At 39.1% G+C, this 13,271-nt stretch overlaps 4 protein-coding genes and 2 non-coding genes across 6 annotated transcripts; 4 read left to right on the top strand and 2 right to left on the bottom strand.

Annotated features, from left to right (window-relative positions):
- The first annotated feature begins 52 nt into the window (after positions 1–52).
- On the top strand, positions 53–1,134 carry LOC111457154 (protein C2-DOMAIN ABA-RELATED 4-like). Its single transcript, XM_023099315.1, has 3 exons — positions 53–215; positions 303–398; positions 675–1,134. Exons 1-3 carry the CDS (start codon positions 105–107, stop codon positions 963–965), a joined length of 498 nt encoding a protein of 165 aa, XP_022955083.1. The 5' UTR covers positions 53–104; the 3' UTR covers positions 966–1,134.
- An 839-nt stretch (positions 1,135–1,973) lies between these two features.
- On the top strand, positions 1,974–7,885 carry LOC111457017 (uncharacterized protein At3g17950-like). Its single transcript, XM_023099125.1, has 3 exons — positions 1,974–2,160; positions 7,090–7,208; positions 7,287–7,885. Exons 1-3 carry the CDS (start codon positions 2,037–2,039, stop codon positions 7,764–7,766), a joined length of 723 nt encoding a protein of 240 aa, XP_022954893.1. The 5' UTR covers positions 1,974–2,036; the 3' UTR covers positions 7,767–7,885.
- Positions 2,341–2,437, top strand: LOC111457339. The gene has a single exon (XR_002712919.1). It is a non-coding gene; the product is annotated as a small nucleolar RNA snoR113 (small nucleolar RNA).
- Positions 3,061–6,476, bottom strand: LOC111457016 (ERAD-associated E3 ubiquitin-protein ligase component HRD3A-like). Its single transcript, XM_023099124.1, has 6 exons — positions 5,849–6,476; positions 5,248–5,736; positions 4,556–4,771; positions 4,026–4,349; positions 3,688–3,930; positions 3,061–3,534 (listed from the first exon to the last, which is right to left on the bottom strand). Exons 1-6 carry the CDS (start codon positions 6,374–6,376, stop codon positions 3,313–3,315), a joined length of 2,022 nt encoding a protein of 673 aa, XP_022954892.1. The 5' UTR covers positions 6,377–6,476; the 3' UTR covers positions 3,061–3,312.
- A 648-nt stretch (positions 7,886–8,533) lies between the features above and the next one.
- Positions 8,534–12,536, bottom strand: LOC111457018 (surfeit locus protein 1). Its single transcript, XM_023099126.1, has 6 exons — positions 12,230–12,536; positions 12,016–12,116; positions 10,664–10,902; positions 10,064–10,241; positions 9,696–9,979; positions 8,534–8,883 (listed from the first exon to the last, which is right to left on the bottom strand). Exons 1-6 carry the CDS (start codon positions 12,399–12,401, stop codon positions 8,814–8,816), a joined length of 1,044 nt encoding a protein of 347 aa, XP_022954894.1. The 5' UTR covers positions 12,402–12,536; the 3' UTR covers positions 8,534–8,813.
- Positions 12,537–13,106: 570 nt separating this feature from the next.
- Positions 13,107–13,186, top strand: TRNAL-UAG. Its single transcript has one exon. It is a non-coding gene; the product is annotated as a tRNA-Leu (tRNA).
- The last annotated feature ends 85 nt before the right edge of the window (positions 13,187–13,271 follow it).

The following is a 13,271-nucleotide window of genomic DNA, read 5'->3' on the forward strand; positions in this document are numbered from 1 at the left end:
GGGGGAGAAGAGTGTGTAATATTATATAAAGACAGAGAGAGGTGGGAGATTCACCAAAAAGTCCAGAGAGCGGCGGAGGGGGAGGCCGTTCTTCGTCGTCTTTAATGGAGAGCTTATTAGGTCTTCTTCGTATTCGGATCATTCGCGGCGTCAACCTTGCCGTTCGCGACGTTCGCAGCAGTGATCCTTACATCGTTGTTAAATTGAATAAACAGGTTTTTTTCGTCCGGTCGCTCCACCGATGGATTCAAATTTTGTGTCTAACATGTTTTGAATATGGTTCTCGGTGATTATATGCGCAGAAATTGAAGACCCGTGTGATCAAGAAGGATGTCAATCCTGAATGGAACGAGGACCTCACTCTTTCTGTTACCGACCCCGATGTTTCAGTCAAGCTCGTACGTAACTCATCTCAAAATGTATACTCAATTCATGGAACAGGGACGGAAAGTCTTCTCCATTTCCAACCCCGTCTTCACATCTTATTTCAACTTATCATCATGTTGAGGATGGTCGGGAGGGGTCTCACATTAGCTAATTTAAGGGATGATTTGTTTTGTTATATAATTTCGTCTCCGACCTGATTTAGACCAAATGGATATCTCTAAATTGTGTATAGATTTGTTTTGTTATATATCGTGAACTCGAGCTTACATTTGATGTAACGATGGTAGACGGTGTACGACCACGACACGTTTACGATGGACGACAAGATGGGAGATGCGGAGTTCGAGATAGGGCCATACATCGAAGCACTGAAGATGGATTTGGCAGAGCTACCAAGTGGAACCGTGCTGTCAAGAGTGCAGCCATGCAGGCAAAACTGCTTAGCCGAGGAGAGCGCCATAGTGTGGGAGGAAGGCAAGGTTATTCAAAACATTTGCCTGCGCTTGCGCAATGTTGAATGTGGCGAAGTTGAAATCCAGTTGCAGTGGATTGAGCTTCCTGGTGCCAAAGGTTTGTAAAAATGCCTTAAACAAACACCACCATCATCGCCTTGTTCTTGTTCTTGTTCTTTTTTGGTCCTCTATCGATTTGGTCGAAGATTATCCATGAATCCATTTTTGTTCATGGAATTCGACCAAACCCTTTTTTTTTTTTCATTCTTTTATGTCTTTTGACTCATGAAAATCTTATAAGTTCATGTAAAGCTGTTTGATTTTTTTGGATGGATTGATTCGATTTTGTTGTTTTCATTTACATTCTTCTCCTCCCCACCCAATAAATGAAAGTGCTCGATCACCAAAAATCATCACTTTTATCGTGCTTTTTTTAGATTTGTAATCTTCTTATATGCTCTACCTAAGTAATATGAAACATATAAAATGTTGTTCCAGGCTATATGGCACTGTGACCTAAGTCAATTCGTTCTTATGTCACCTACGGTCAAGTGACGTATGTTCGAGAGTAACAACAAGAGAGAGATTTTGAAAGAGACACCAAGCCAATTCGGTTTAAGAAGCCTCGGTTTTGGAAAACGAAGGTAGAGAGAAATTTTTGAAAAAGACTTTATATATGCAATCAAGAAAGTAACAACAACGGCGCTATATGGGTCACAACCTATATGGCACTGTGACCTATATGGGTCACGGCCTCACGTATCTATAGATTGTATAATGAAGATTACATTGTAACGAAATATGAAATGAAACCATAGGATTTGTTGGTAATCATTAAGAATTTTATCAATGGTGAAAATATTTTTAAAAATTTAAAAATATTAAAAAGTATTTATGAAACTCTTATGAAATATTTTTGAAATAAATTACTCACCATTTCAATAAAAGAAAAAGTAGTTGTATAAAAAGTATTAAACAATCCATTTTAATTTTTATCTAAGGTAAAAAAGGTTAAAATTTGCCGAACATAATTCAACGGCAGTAAAAAAAGCAATCCGGGGCTGGGGCAAATTTCAACCGGCGAAACAAAGCGGGAAAGAGTTTTGTTTCCACTTTGAGGCATAAAACCCTAAATCGGAAGGTCTTTAGGATTTAGGGAGGGGAATCGAATGGTCCAGACTCGCGGGACTGAGAGAGATGGAGCACAGAGACGATTATAAATTCATGGAGATTAGAGATGCCATTGCCTCCATCAATCAGAAGGTTAACCTTATTGGCGTTATCATCGAGTTCGGTTTCCCCAGGCGAACTGACTGCACTGGTATTCCTCCTCTTTTCTCTCATTCATTGCGTGAAATGGATGTTGTTTGTGCGATTCACTCCCATGAAGTTGTCATTAATTTGAGCTCAAACTCTGAAACATGTTGTTTTCTTTAGCGAAATCCTAGCATCTGGTATTTTGATGTCATCTTTTCTCATCATTTCACGATTAATAATCTACTGGCAATGAAGAAAAAAAAGGCCGGACTTACGGCTGCTTCCGTTCGGACGGTAGTAGGATGACGATGTGTCTGCAGTAAGGTGTTTTTCTGAGCCAGTTCTTGTAGCAGTGTAACACTGTTCATTTCGCGCGCTAACTTTTTGATATTTTTGATGGCTCGACATACGCCCTTATATGGAGTCGTCAAGTAGTTCTTCTTTTCACGGTTTCTCTTGAATAGGCGATGTTTTGTTGTGGAAAACTGGAAGTAGGAGTGTTCTTATAATTCTTTCCCAGTGCTTGCTTTGGCATAATCTACTGTTACTTTTTTTATGCTTCCCCCACCCTACTGATGCTTGTCTGTCTGTCTGTCTTGTGTTTTGTTAAGTATCAACGATTCTATTTATTGGGTATTATTATGAGTCGTAAGTCAAAATTTAAGATTGTGAAATAGGAAGCTTGAAGTTCATAGCATGAAAATTTAGATTTCTCCCAATCTATAGTATGGAAAGAGGAAGTATATAGTATAAAGAGTACTAGAAATTATATCATTTGTGCTGAATATTTGCAGCCAGTTGAGGCTTGTAGCATTAATTCAACTAGATGTTACACAGAATTATTGAACTTGCAGCAATGAATGCAAGTTCGTCTGCTGTTTATAGTCCTTTTTAAGATTCCTACAAAAAACAGTTCAATTAATAGGATCGACACAAGACAAAGCGAGGATACCTCATACAAATCTACAATGGAATTTCCTCGTAATAAATCACTACAAAAAATTCTCTGTTTTCTATTATCAAGTTGATGGATTTAACACCTTGAAATTCTTCCTCTACTCTGCTGTGAAATTCCCAAGAGCCCAAAAGCTCTTACCACGCAGTTGACTTATAATTTCCTGTACATAATGTTGCAGAAAAGATTCTCATAACTCATTAAAAATTAGAAGAAAAAAAAGGAGGATTGATCAATTCAATCGGAAGTACAAGGAGTGATTTAATTTTGTGCAGCCACCGCGTGGTCATTGGGGTGGAGTGGCACAGCCACCGCAGCAGCACGAACAGCTGCGTGCCTCCTTTGTCGCTCTCTAAGATATAGGACAGTGAGGAGGCAGGCAAATAGAGTTAGAATTGTTGCATTTCCTTCCTCCAACAGTACATCCTCCACCCATGCATCAATTTTTGGATAAACTTCTGGCAACGAATCAATCACATGGACCTAATTCACACATTAGAAACACCCCATTTGATAAGTCCATGTGTGAATAAAGCGTGAAGGAATATAACACAATCTACTTTGTGTGTGTGTGTGTCTAGGAGCTAAGGTACTCTAGCAAGGCAAATATTAAGAAGAGCAGTCCATTAAACCCACCAGAAAACAGTCCGCATGATTCTTTCGTAACCACAGGCTTCCTAGAGCCAACTTGACTGGCAACCTAGCAGCTGGATCAAGTTCCAGAGCTTGATCATAGTAACGCTTGGCTAGGTGAAGGTCAAACGGAAGGCCTAGACCATGTTCATGCATGTAACCAAGGTTGAACATGGCTTGTGCATTTAGCTGGGATTTGGCATGCATGTATGCTTCCGCAGCTCGATCATAATCTACGTCAGTGCCCTGAGTAAAAATGGAAAAGTAGAAACATAAAGGTCTCGAACTTGTGATCTTTAAACATTTACGATTTAATCGTATCACGTACTCTGCGAACATACCCGACCGTAGTAATATGCATCCCCAATCAGTAAGGCGGCATGTTCGTTGCCCTGCTCGGATGCTTGCCACCAAAGAGAATGAGCTCTTTGATGTCTTTCTGCCTTGGCACAAAAGCCAGATTCCCCCAGACACATGCTTTGTTCTCCATATTTGTCAAGTATCCATGCTGCATTGCTTTGTGCCACCTCGTATCCTAGCTCTGCCATTCTTGTATACAAGAAGAAAGCCTTGCGAATGTCAGCTTTCAGATACGATTCCAATGCCCATCTAGACAATGAACTCCAAGGTCCTCGTTCAGCAACTAATTTGTACAGTGCACTTGCCTGCAACCATTGAAACATCAATTAGTAACATGCCCATCTAGACAATGCATGTGAATAGGTTGAGAAACTTTCCGATAACTATATCCCAAAAGAAAACTTCAAACAACCAATTTGATAGTGAAATAAACTGCTCAGAAGTTTTGGAGAAAATACTCCTTAGAAATCCACAATAATGCATACAGATATATATAGTTGAGTGAATGTACCATAGGAATATTCCTCTTGAGCCCAACACCAGTATGAAACATCTTTGCCAGCTGATAGAATGCCTTTGGTTGTCCAGCATTAGCAGCCACTATAAAATGAGTACATGCCTTCTTCACATCTCTCTTTACTCCAATTCCTTTAAGATACATAACTCCTAGATTATAATGACCACCAGACTCGTCGTTATTGGCAGCTTTCTCAAAGTACTCCTTGGCCTGTATTAAAGGACATAGCATGTGGAAGGCAGGAAATGAAAACACGTTATAAGCGGTATAGGCAGAGTTACTTACTTGAAGGGAAAGAAAAAAGAAGAAACAAGCAGTAATTCAGGTGCCATATCAACATATACCAAACAACCCAACATTCAGAACATGAAAATACAAAGAAAAAGATACCCATTTAAACGATGCATTAAGATCCAAACCTAGCAACACCTGAGGGCAGGAAGGGATGTGTCAAAATGGGAGCAAGTTCATGTTACAATGCCCACAGGGGTTCAGAAGTGCAGATGTCTACTATTCTCTATACACCATTGAATCAAATAGACTCTAATTCACTTATGATGCAGGGAAAATGTATTGCCTGAGATGTAGTGGTTGGCAAGAATTACAGCAACATATAGAGACAGAAATTCGACAAGGAATTCGTAAGTTTAAGTAGAATTTGCAAGAGAAACTAATGGTAATCTTACCTTGGTAAAGTTTTTCTCCACTCCATAGCCCTTGACGTACAAATACCCCATGCCATTATAAGCAGAAAATGATGGCTGCTTGGACGCACGAGTTAGCCATTGAAGTGCCTTAGTGTAATCCCTCTCAACTCCGGCACCCCTTGCATATATCTCTCCAACTAGTTCCATAGACCTTGGTTCACCTTTCTCCACAGCCTTGGAAAACCAGGACAGTGCCTTGGCATGATCACGCCTCAACCCTCTCAGTCCAAAATAGTAAAATAGTCCAATTCTATACATAGCTCCAGCATTACCCTTCTGCGCCTGATACTCCAAAATTTGGAAGTCTTCGTCCTCCTCTCCTCTAGACTTTCTCAAGGCTTGCTTGTTCTCCTCAGCCCCATTATGGATCCTCACAGGTTCAATCACTGGAGAGTCCTTAGAAACTAATAAACTGTTAATAGCTACCTCTGCTAAGTCAGCATAAAGCTTGACTGCTTTCTCATACATCTGCAGCAACCAAGCAAGGTTTACCCATTGGAAAACACGATAATCAAAAGGATCTGGCATGCATTCAAAGGTTGAATTCAAAAGAATTAAACAGAAGTCAAAATCCACTCACTTCTTGCCTGAAGTAAATATACGCAAGAGCCATCTTAGATTGCTTATTCCCTTCAGCGGCAAAGTAATGATACATAAACGCCTTAGCCTTGTTCGTCTCCTTCATTATCCCCATTCCATGTAGTAACCCTAGCACCGATTGCGCGTGCGGATCCCCACTCCCCGCAGCAACTTGATCAATGTCCGCAACCGCCTCCTCCATCAACCTTAAGTCACCGGAACTCACCGACGACATAAATTTCCCTAAAGCAGTGTAGTACAGATCCTCCGGCGCGTCGGAGGCGGAGGAAGGGGAATCCGGTTCGAATATAGGGCGCCAAGAGCCAGGGTCGAGCTCCTCGCTGGAGTTTTGAGATTCAGGTTCCCCAAATTCATCCCACTCGGCGGAATCGGGGAAGTCGTCGGCGAGTGCACCATCCTTGAGGTCATCTTGAGAGATGACGATGAGATATGGACGAGCATTGATGAAAAGAGAGCATAGACATAGAATTAGAAAAATGACCTGAAGTCTACGAGCTTTCAGTTGCATTCTAATCTGTCCTCCGTTTGAGCTTTTGAAGATGAAGAACAAGAAGACGACGACGAAGCTCTGTGGGATTTGATGCAAAACCAAAACTAGACGACGAGATCCGGCGGTGACACATCAGGTACTATCATTGGACCAATAGGACTTCGCCATGTCAGAAAAAGTTTAATTCTTATTTATAAATTCAAAAGTTTTAATCTTTTTATATTATAATTTTAATATTTGATTAGTTTAATCCGTAGCTCATCTACCCTTTTTGGAGAAACAAGTTTTTGAGGGCCCAAGTTGGATGAAATTACGAGATTAGTTTCTAAACTTTGAAGTTTATGTCTATTTGATTTCGTATCAGCTTAACGTGCTTGCTACATAGAATAATTATATCATCTAGGAGTTATAAATTATCGATCAACTCATAGCTCATTTATCCTTTTTGGAAAAATAAGTGTCGAGAGCCCGTTCAATTTTTAAAATTTGAAGTCGGTGTCTGTACTAAATGGAAGGATCTTATAGTGTCTATGAATGATAAATTATGGATCCAGTTGCTGAATGGAAAAAATTGGAAGAATTCAAAAAGTGAAAAATTGGAGGGCAAAATTGAGAATAAATAAAAGGGAGGGGAAAGAAACATTTCAATTTTCATCTCTCTCCTCCGTTTCCAAATCCTTAAATCCTTTCTCTCTCGTCTTCTTTGTTTTTATTTCTAATTCAAATTTCAGTCTCTGCTTCTCTAGACCCACAGAGAGCAAAAGAAATGTTGAATCCGGCGAACGATCTGTTCTCGACACCGTCTTCTCCGACGAATTCATTCATTTCCTCCTCCGATCTCGACACTGAGGTGCCCATCATCGCCTTCTCCCATTTTATGATTCTCTTATCCGTTTCTTTATTTTCGGAATTCAATTCTGTTTTGCAGTCTACAGGTTCCTTCTTCCATGACAGGAGCACCAGCTTGGGGACTTTAATGGGGGTGAGCTTCCCGGCGATTGCCTTCCGAGTCTCCTCCCAGAGCCGAGACCACCCCGCCGCTGCGGCGGCGACAGCTGACGTTTCCCGCAAGAGCAAAAAGCCAAAGAGAAAAACGACGACGGCGCCGGGGCTAGTCTCTGATCGGAAGCGGAAGTGGTGGCAGCTGTGCAGGGACGACGGTGTTAAATCGGCATCTCTGGGCGACTTTCTTGAGGTGGAACGGAGATTTGGGGATGGTGCTTTTTACGGCAATGCGGTGGATCTAGAAGGCGTGGTTACGGCGGATCAACGGAGGAGTGGCCGGAATTTGTTCGCCGACGGGAGAGTTCTTCCGCCTGCGCCAACGGAGGAAGAAGCATCGTCAGCCGCGGCTCTCTGCCGATTTTCATTATCGCTCACCGGAATTTGCAGCGGCGGTGCCGGCTAAAATTTGGGATTTGATTTGTCCAGTTTATTTAAATATAATATATTACATTTAATCAATCAAATGGTTTAATTATTACTATGGAAGAATTTTGAAAAAAAAGAATGTAACTTTTTTCCTGTGGTGACCCTCTTCTTTTCTTTTCTTCTCATTTTTTTTAATTTCTTTTAATCCTACTTTTTTTATTCTTTTCGAAAATAATTGTAAATTATGAAGTATGCTCAAGACAAAAATCATATATTAATTAGGAAAAAGATAACCTATTTTATTATTTTCCAATCTTAACTAATTTAATTTAATTCCGATATGAAAAAGACAATTAACATGCCATAATGTTTCTTTGAATAGAATAGAAACATAATCTAAAGTTGCTAAATAAGCATAAAATCAAAAAAATATAAGAACGTGCTCCTGTGCAGAGCTTAAGAAACGGTTACCACATTCTAGGAAGGCAACAAGCGTACAAATTATCCAATCATGACACGAGATAGTGACAATGAATAACAATACCAAGCTCGTCGAGTTTGATAATAACAATGAATTCAATCTAAATCATTTAACAGATCGATGAGAGGGCAGATCTAATGCCAACAACTATGATAATTCCGACTCGAATAGCGTATATTTAAGTTGTTGTAGTTAAAAAAACTCAGTCTCACGTCTAACTATGGGTGAGCACGAGTTTGGCTCATCCCTTTTGCGAACTAACTGATGTTGAAGGTTAGTATATCCAAGATATTCACAGAAAATTGACAGTTCAAAGAAACAAATTTCAAAATGAAGAACAAATTTATTAGTTATGGAAATACCAAAATGTTTACTCAATTTAATGGCCGAGGAAAAGTTGTTATCTTCCCACATGCTGTATGGCTTAAGGGATTGAGGATTTCTTGGCATTTTCTAGTTCAAAACGTCCCAAGGAGATGAGATATTCAAGCTTCTCTAATGAAAAAAACATTATGAAAAACAATACCAACAAAAATAACTCACATACGATTTAGGAGTTCCGGGTTCGTTCCTGCTCTAAAGAAGATCAAATTACAATGTTCGTCATTTTCGAGTCGTTTTTTGCCTCAGTCTTTTGATTGCCATGAAGGTCACAGCAGCTGAGAGAGAGTACCTGCACAAAGATCAGCCATTGCAAGAATAAGAATGTGTAAGACTACCCAAATGAAGCTTCTTTGATATCAAAATCTTCATGAAATTCATTTAGTTTCCTATTCGGCTTTCCCTTTCGAGCTTCTTAACGCGTCTGCTAGGGAGAGGTTTCCACACTCTTATAAAGAATGCTTTGTTCCCCTCTCCAACCGATGTGGGATCCCACAATCCACCCCTCTTGGGGGCCAGCGAGGATGTTGGCACACCGCCCAATGTCTGGCTCTAATACCATTTTTAACGGTTCAAGTCCACCGCTAACAGATATTATCCTATTTGGGTTCTCCCTTTCAGGCTTCCCTTCAAGGTTTTAAAGGCGTCTGCTATGAAGAGGTTTCCACACTCTTATAAGAAATGATTCGTTCCCCTCTCCAACCGATATGGGACCTCACAATCCACCCCCCTTGGGGGCCCAACGTTCTCGCTGGCACATGGCCCAGTGTCTAGCTCTAATACTATTTTTAACAGCCCAAACCCACCGCTAGCAGATATCGGGCTTCCCCTCAAGGTTTTTAAAACAAGTCTACTAGGTAGAGGTTTCCACACTCTTATAAAGAAAGAATGTTTCGTTCCCCTCTCCAATCGAAGTGGGATCTCACATGACAAAAGAGAGGAATCAGATGGAATGCAGCATCTTAATTCTCAATACAATTGGGATAATCATTAACACAAGTAGAAGACACTGAAATTTATTCCAAGTCTAAAACCTTTGAATGCTTATAATGAAATAGTGAACATTACATTTCAACACTGAATGGAAAAGGGTGACAGACATACCATGTTAATGTGTAATTAAGATGATCCTGTGGCATAACGGAACTTCGTATCAACGTATTAACATCCTTCGGAATCGGATACGGGTTACTTGGGTTCACATTCTCATTTATGTCTTCCACATAAATAGCATCCTCAGGGAGTCCAGAAGTACGTGCAATTGCTGGAACATCAACATAAAACCATTGGCTAGAGCCAGGATCATTTGCTGGAACAAATATGCTAGGCTTTTCACTTGTGCGAACCACTCCAATAACTTCTACTGGAGTTATGGGGCTCACTTCATTCTGCATATCAACAACCAAACTTAGAATTTTGGTCTTTGAAGATAAGTTAATTGACATTAAACAAGCAAAAATGTCAAAAAGAACCTCTAGATTCTTGGTCGTTTTCGACCAGAACTTCCACCACGAGCTTCTCTCACTCTCTTGAACCATGGAGGGTGCAGTATCTGAAGACTGTTCACTACCTTGATGGTCTACTTCTAAAGCCTTCTCCTTCCAAGTGCGTGGAACCCATCCTCGATTGACCAAAACAGGTGACTGCACACTGGAGAAGGGTTGTTTGATCTAATCTTGGTTAAATGGTGACGTATAACGAATATCGAGCTACAAAATCCATTCGAAAGAACAATTTCCATTTTCATACAGCATGGCAGTTAGAATTGGTGAACTAAATGTGCTATTTGGCCTTCCATGTCCTTGGAAATTCATAGCATACTACCTTATGGTGAATGAACAGCCAAGAAAACCATTCAAGTATGAAAGAATTCCAACAAAAATTCCCATTCATATGTTCATATCAGAATATAAAAGGCCAGCTTTGGAGGTTAGTTGGAAGCAACTTCAACAGCCATGAACTTACAAGCAAAGCAAAATGGTTCATAAATACACCACTCTAGAATGGAACAATTCTCTACTGAAGACAAATATAAAGCCAGTTTTGATAAGAGAAAAGGGACTGGAAAATACCTATCAGGTAGGCCAGGAATGGGCATCAATGGGGTAATAACATAATGGCCATTTTCGGTCACTCCTGAAATGCTTCTCGAACGTGGACCAACGAAGATTGATTTCTTCTCATCAAAAACTCCTTTACAGATCACCCTCCTGAACTCCAGATCATCTAGCTTGTCTTTCAATGGAAGTAAGCTGTTTATGTTCACAGGTTCCATTAACAGTCGCTTCTGCCTGTAATCTAGAATTTCTTTCTGCAAAATAAAATGTCAAAGACGATCCTTACTTCGACGAGAAATGGGTGTACATTAGCTCCCTACAATGCTACTTTGACGATTTAATGTTGAAAAGACAGACTTTCAGCTTTCAAGGATGGAAAATGAAGCAAACTTTGATACTAAACAACAGAAATTACTGTTCAAATTCTCTATGGCATGGAAAGATTGCCACAAAAGTTTCCCTCAACACCATTGACCGAATCAATGCCTCAATAAGAAACCCTTTGGCCAAAATTTTAGAGAATCATAAATTCTTTTCAAGGATCTATTAGGAATCACGACTCTCCATAATAGTATGATATTGTCCACTTTGAGTATAAGCTCTCATGGCTTTGCAGTGGGTTTTTCCAAAGTGCCTCATACCAACGGAAATGTATTCCTTACTTATAAACCCATGATCATTCCCTAAATCAGTCAATGTGGGACTCCCTCTCAACAATCCTCCATCAAACAAAGTACACTATAGAGCCTCCCGCGAGTCCTATGGAGCCCTCGAACAACCTCCCTTTAATCGAGGCTCTATTCCTTCTCTGGAGTCTTCGAACAAAGTACACTCTTTGTTCCACACTTGAGTCACTTTTGACTACACTTTCGAGACTCACAACTTCTTTGTTCGATATTTGAGGATTTTATTGACATGGCTAAGTTAAGGGCATGACTCTGATACCATGTTAGGAATCACGACTCTCCACAATGGTATGATATTGTCCACTTTGAGCATAAGCTCTCATGGCTTTGCTTTGGACTTCCCCAAAAGGCCTCACACCAATGAAGATGTATTCCTAATTTATAAACCCATGATCATTCCCTAAATCAGCCAACCCAACAATCCTCAAAAGTATCAACCCTCCCCAAAATGAATAGAGCAACATCTGTAAACAATGTGAGGTATAAACAATGAGTTGATTATCCATCTGCAAGAGTTTGTCAGGAGCATAGGAGCGTCAAGAACAGTCTTCAAGGCTTGCATTCTTTTAACGGAGGTATTTTACTAATCAACTGGATAAATGATTAAATAAGTAATGAAAAGCTACACTATTAGAGAATTCAAACAAGCATAACACAAAAACCAGAAATAAATCAAAATACCTTCTCTTGCCTCCTGAAAATCTGCCAAGTTCCAAGGCCAAACGTGAGAGCCCCAGGTAAAAACAGGAGCCATTTTGACAATTTCGAATCTCTTCGTTTCTCTAAGAAAATACCCACCAAGCAATACGCGATTTTAAACAATAAAACTCACAAGAACCTAAATCACTTCGCAAAATCAAGACCAATCCAGATAGAAGAAAGTTCAGAAACTCACGTTGAGCTTGAGAAAGCGAAGATGACTGGGGATCAGCAGCAGAAGAAACTGCAGCCGCAGAGCTGAACGAGAAAGAAGACGAAGGTAAAGGCGTCGGCGTCGCGCTGTGCCGAGAAAGGAAAATCAAAGGGCGAAATTTAGCTATGGATTTAGCAAAGGAAGAAGATGCCATGTTCTTGATGCTGACATTTGAGAGTTCTTCAGTCTTCTTCTTCAGCTTCCTGCTCTGTTCTGCTCTGTTGTGGCTGAAAAACTCATTTCGGGGCCTTGAGGGTTTGTGCTTTGTATTCGAACCAAAATCGTATAATTCTATTCACCCCAAACTTCAATTTCTAAGATCTGTAAAATTAATTAAATAAATCCATTTCTTCCATAAACTTTTAAAATAATTATTTTTTAAATTTTAAATTTTTTATTTTAACGTTGACAACTAATAAATAAATTTAGTTGAATTTTAAATAATCTTTTTTATATCTGATAAATCAAATATTTATTTTATAAAATTATTGAAAGAAAATTAGGTATTAAAAATATTTTATATATTAGTTACACTTTCAATATTATTTAATACATAGTTATTATTACTTTAATTAAATAATTTGTAGACAAATTATATATTATTTACTACCATTTTCAAAATTTTCCAATCAAATACCTTTTTAATTAGTTATATTTAATAAATTAGAACTAAAATAACTTTAATAAACTCGTGTTTATTAAATTCAATTTTATTTTTGGTTAAAAAAACATTTTTATCTCAAACTTTTATTAAAATATATAATACAATTTAATTGGATTTAAAAATTATACAATACAAAAAACTGGAATTTAAGAAATATATATTAGTAATTTATTTAAGATTTTCTTCTCAACAAATGACAGTTTGGCCGAGTGGTCTAAGGCGCTAGATTTAGGCTCTGGTCCGAAAGGGCGTTGGTTCAAATCCCACAGCTGTCATTTTTTGTTCTGTTTTTTTTATTTTGCGGCTCCAGTTTTGTGGGTTGAAGAAAAGAGAGAATAGCTAGATTCGGGGCAGTATTTG

The sequence above is a fragment of the Cucurbita moschata genome, unplaced genomic scaffold (assembly GCF_002738365.1).
Source record: "Cucurbita moschata cultivar Rifu unplaced genomic scaffold, Cmos_1.0 Cmo_Scf00019, whole genome shotgun sequence".
NCBI classification, from domain to species: domain Eukaryota; kingdom Viridiplantae; phylum Streptophyta; class Magnoliopsida; order Cucurbitales; family Cucurbitaceae; genus Cucurbita; species Cucurbita moschata.

What these genes read in the sequence shown, in the direction of transcription:
- LOC111457017 (XM_023099125.1), top strand. Translation starts at nt 2,037, where the DNA reads ATGGAGCACAGAGACGATTATAAATTCATGGAGATTAGAGATGCCATT. An exon ending in CAGGCGAACTGACTGCACTG is followed by an intron (nt 2,161 to 7,089) that starts GTATTCCTCCTC and finishes TTCAAATTTCAG; the next exon opens with TCTCTGCTTCTCTAGACCCA. An exon ending in CCTCCGATCTCGACACTGAG is followed by an intron (nt 7,209 to 7,286) that starts GTGCCCATCATC and finishes TCTGTTTTGCAG; the next exon opens with TCTACAGGTTCCTTCTTCCA.
- LOC111457154 (XM_023099315.1), top strand. Translation starts at nt 105, where the DNA reads ATGGAGAGCTTATTAGGTCTTCTTCGTATTCGGATCATTCGCGGCGTC. An exon ending in TTGTTAAATTGAATAAACAG is followed by an intron (nt 216 to 302) that starts GTTTTTTTCGTC and finishes TTATATGCGCAG; the next exon opens with AAATTGAAGACCCGTGTGAT. An exon ending in CCGATGTTTCAGTCAAGCTC is followed by an intron (nt 399 to 674) that starts GTACGTAACTCA and finishes TAACGATGGTAG; the next exon opens with ACGGTGTACGACCACGACAC.
- LOC111457018 (XM_023099126.1), bottom strand. Translation starts at nt 12,401, where the DNA reads ATGGCATCTTCTTCCTTTGCTAAATCCATAGCTAAATTTCGCCCTTTG. An exon ending in AAACGACCAAGAATCTAGAG is followed by an intron (nt 9,980 to 10,063) that starts GTTCTTTTTGAC and finishes GTTGATATGCAG; the next exon opens with AATGAAGTGAGCCCCATAAC. An exon ending in CTTAATTACACATTAACATG is followed by an intron (nt 8,884 to 9,695) that starts GTATGTCTGTCA and finishes ATCTTTGTGCAG; the next exon opens with GTACTCTCTCTCAGCTGCTG.
- LOC111457016 (XM_023099124.1), bottom strand. Translation starts at nt 6,376, where the DNA reads ATGCAACTGAAAGCTCGTAGACTTCAGGTCATTTTTCTAATTCTATGT. An exon ending in TGGAGAAAAACTTTACCAAG is followed by an intron (nt 4,772 to 5,247) that starts GTAAGATTACCA and finishes CCTTTAATACAG; the next exon opens with GCCAAGGAGTACTTTGAGAA. An exon ending in TCAAGAGGAATATTCCTATG is followed by an intron (nt 4,350 to 4,555) that starts GTACATTCACTC and finishes CAATGGTTGCAG; the next exon opens with GCAAGTGCACTGTACAAATT.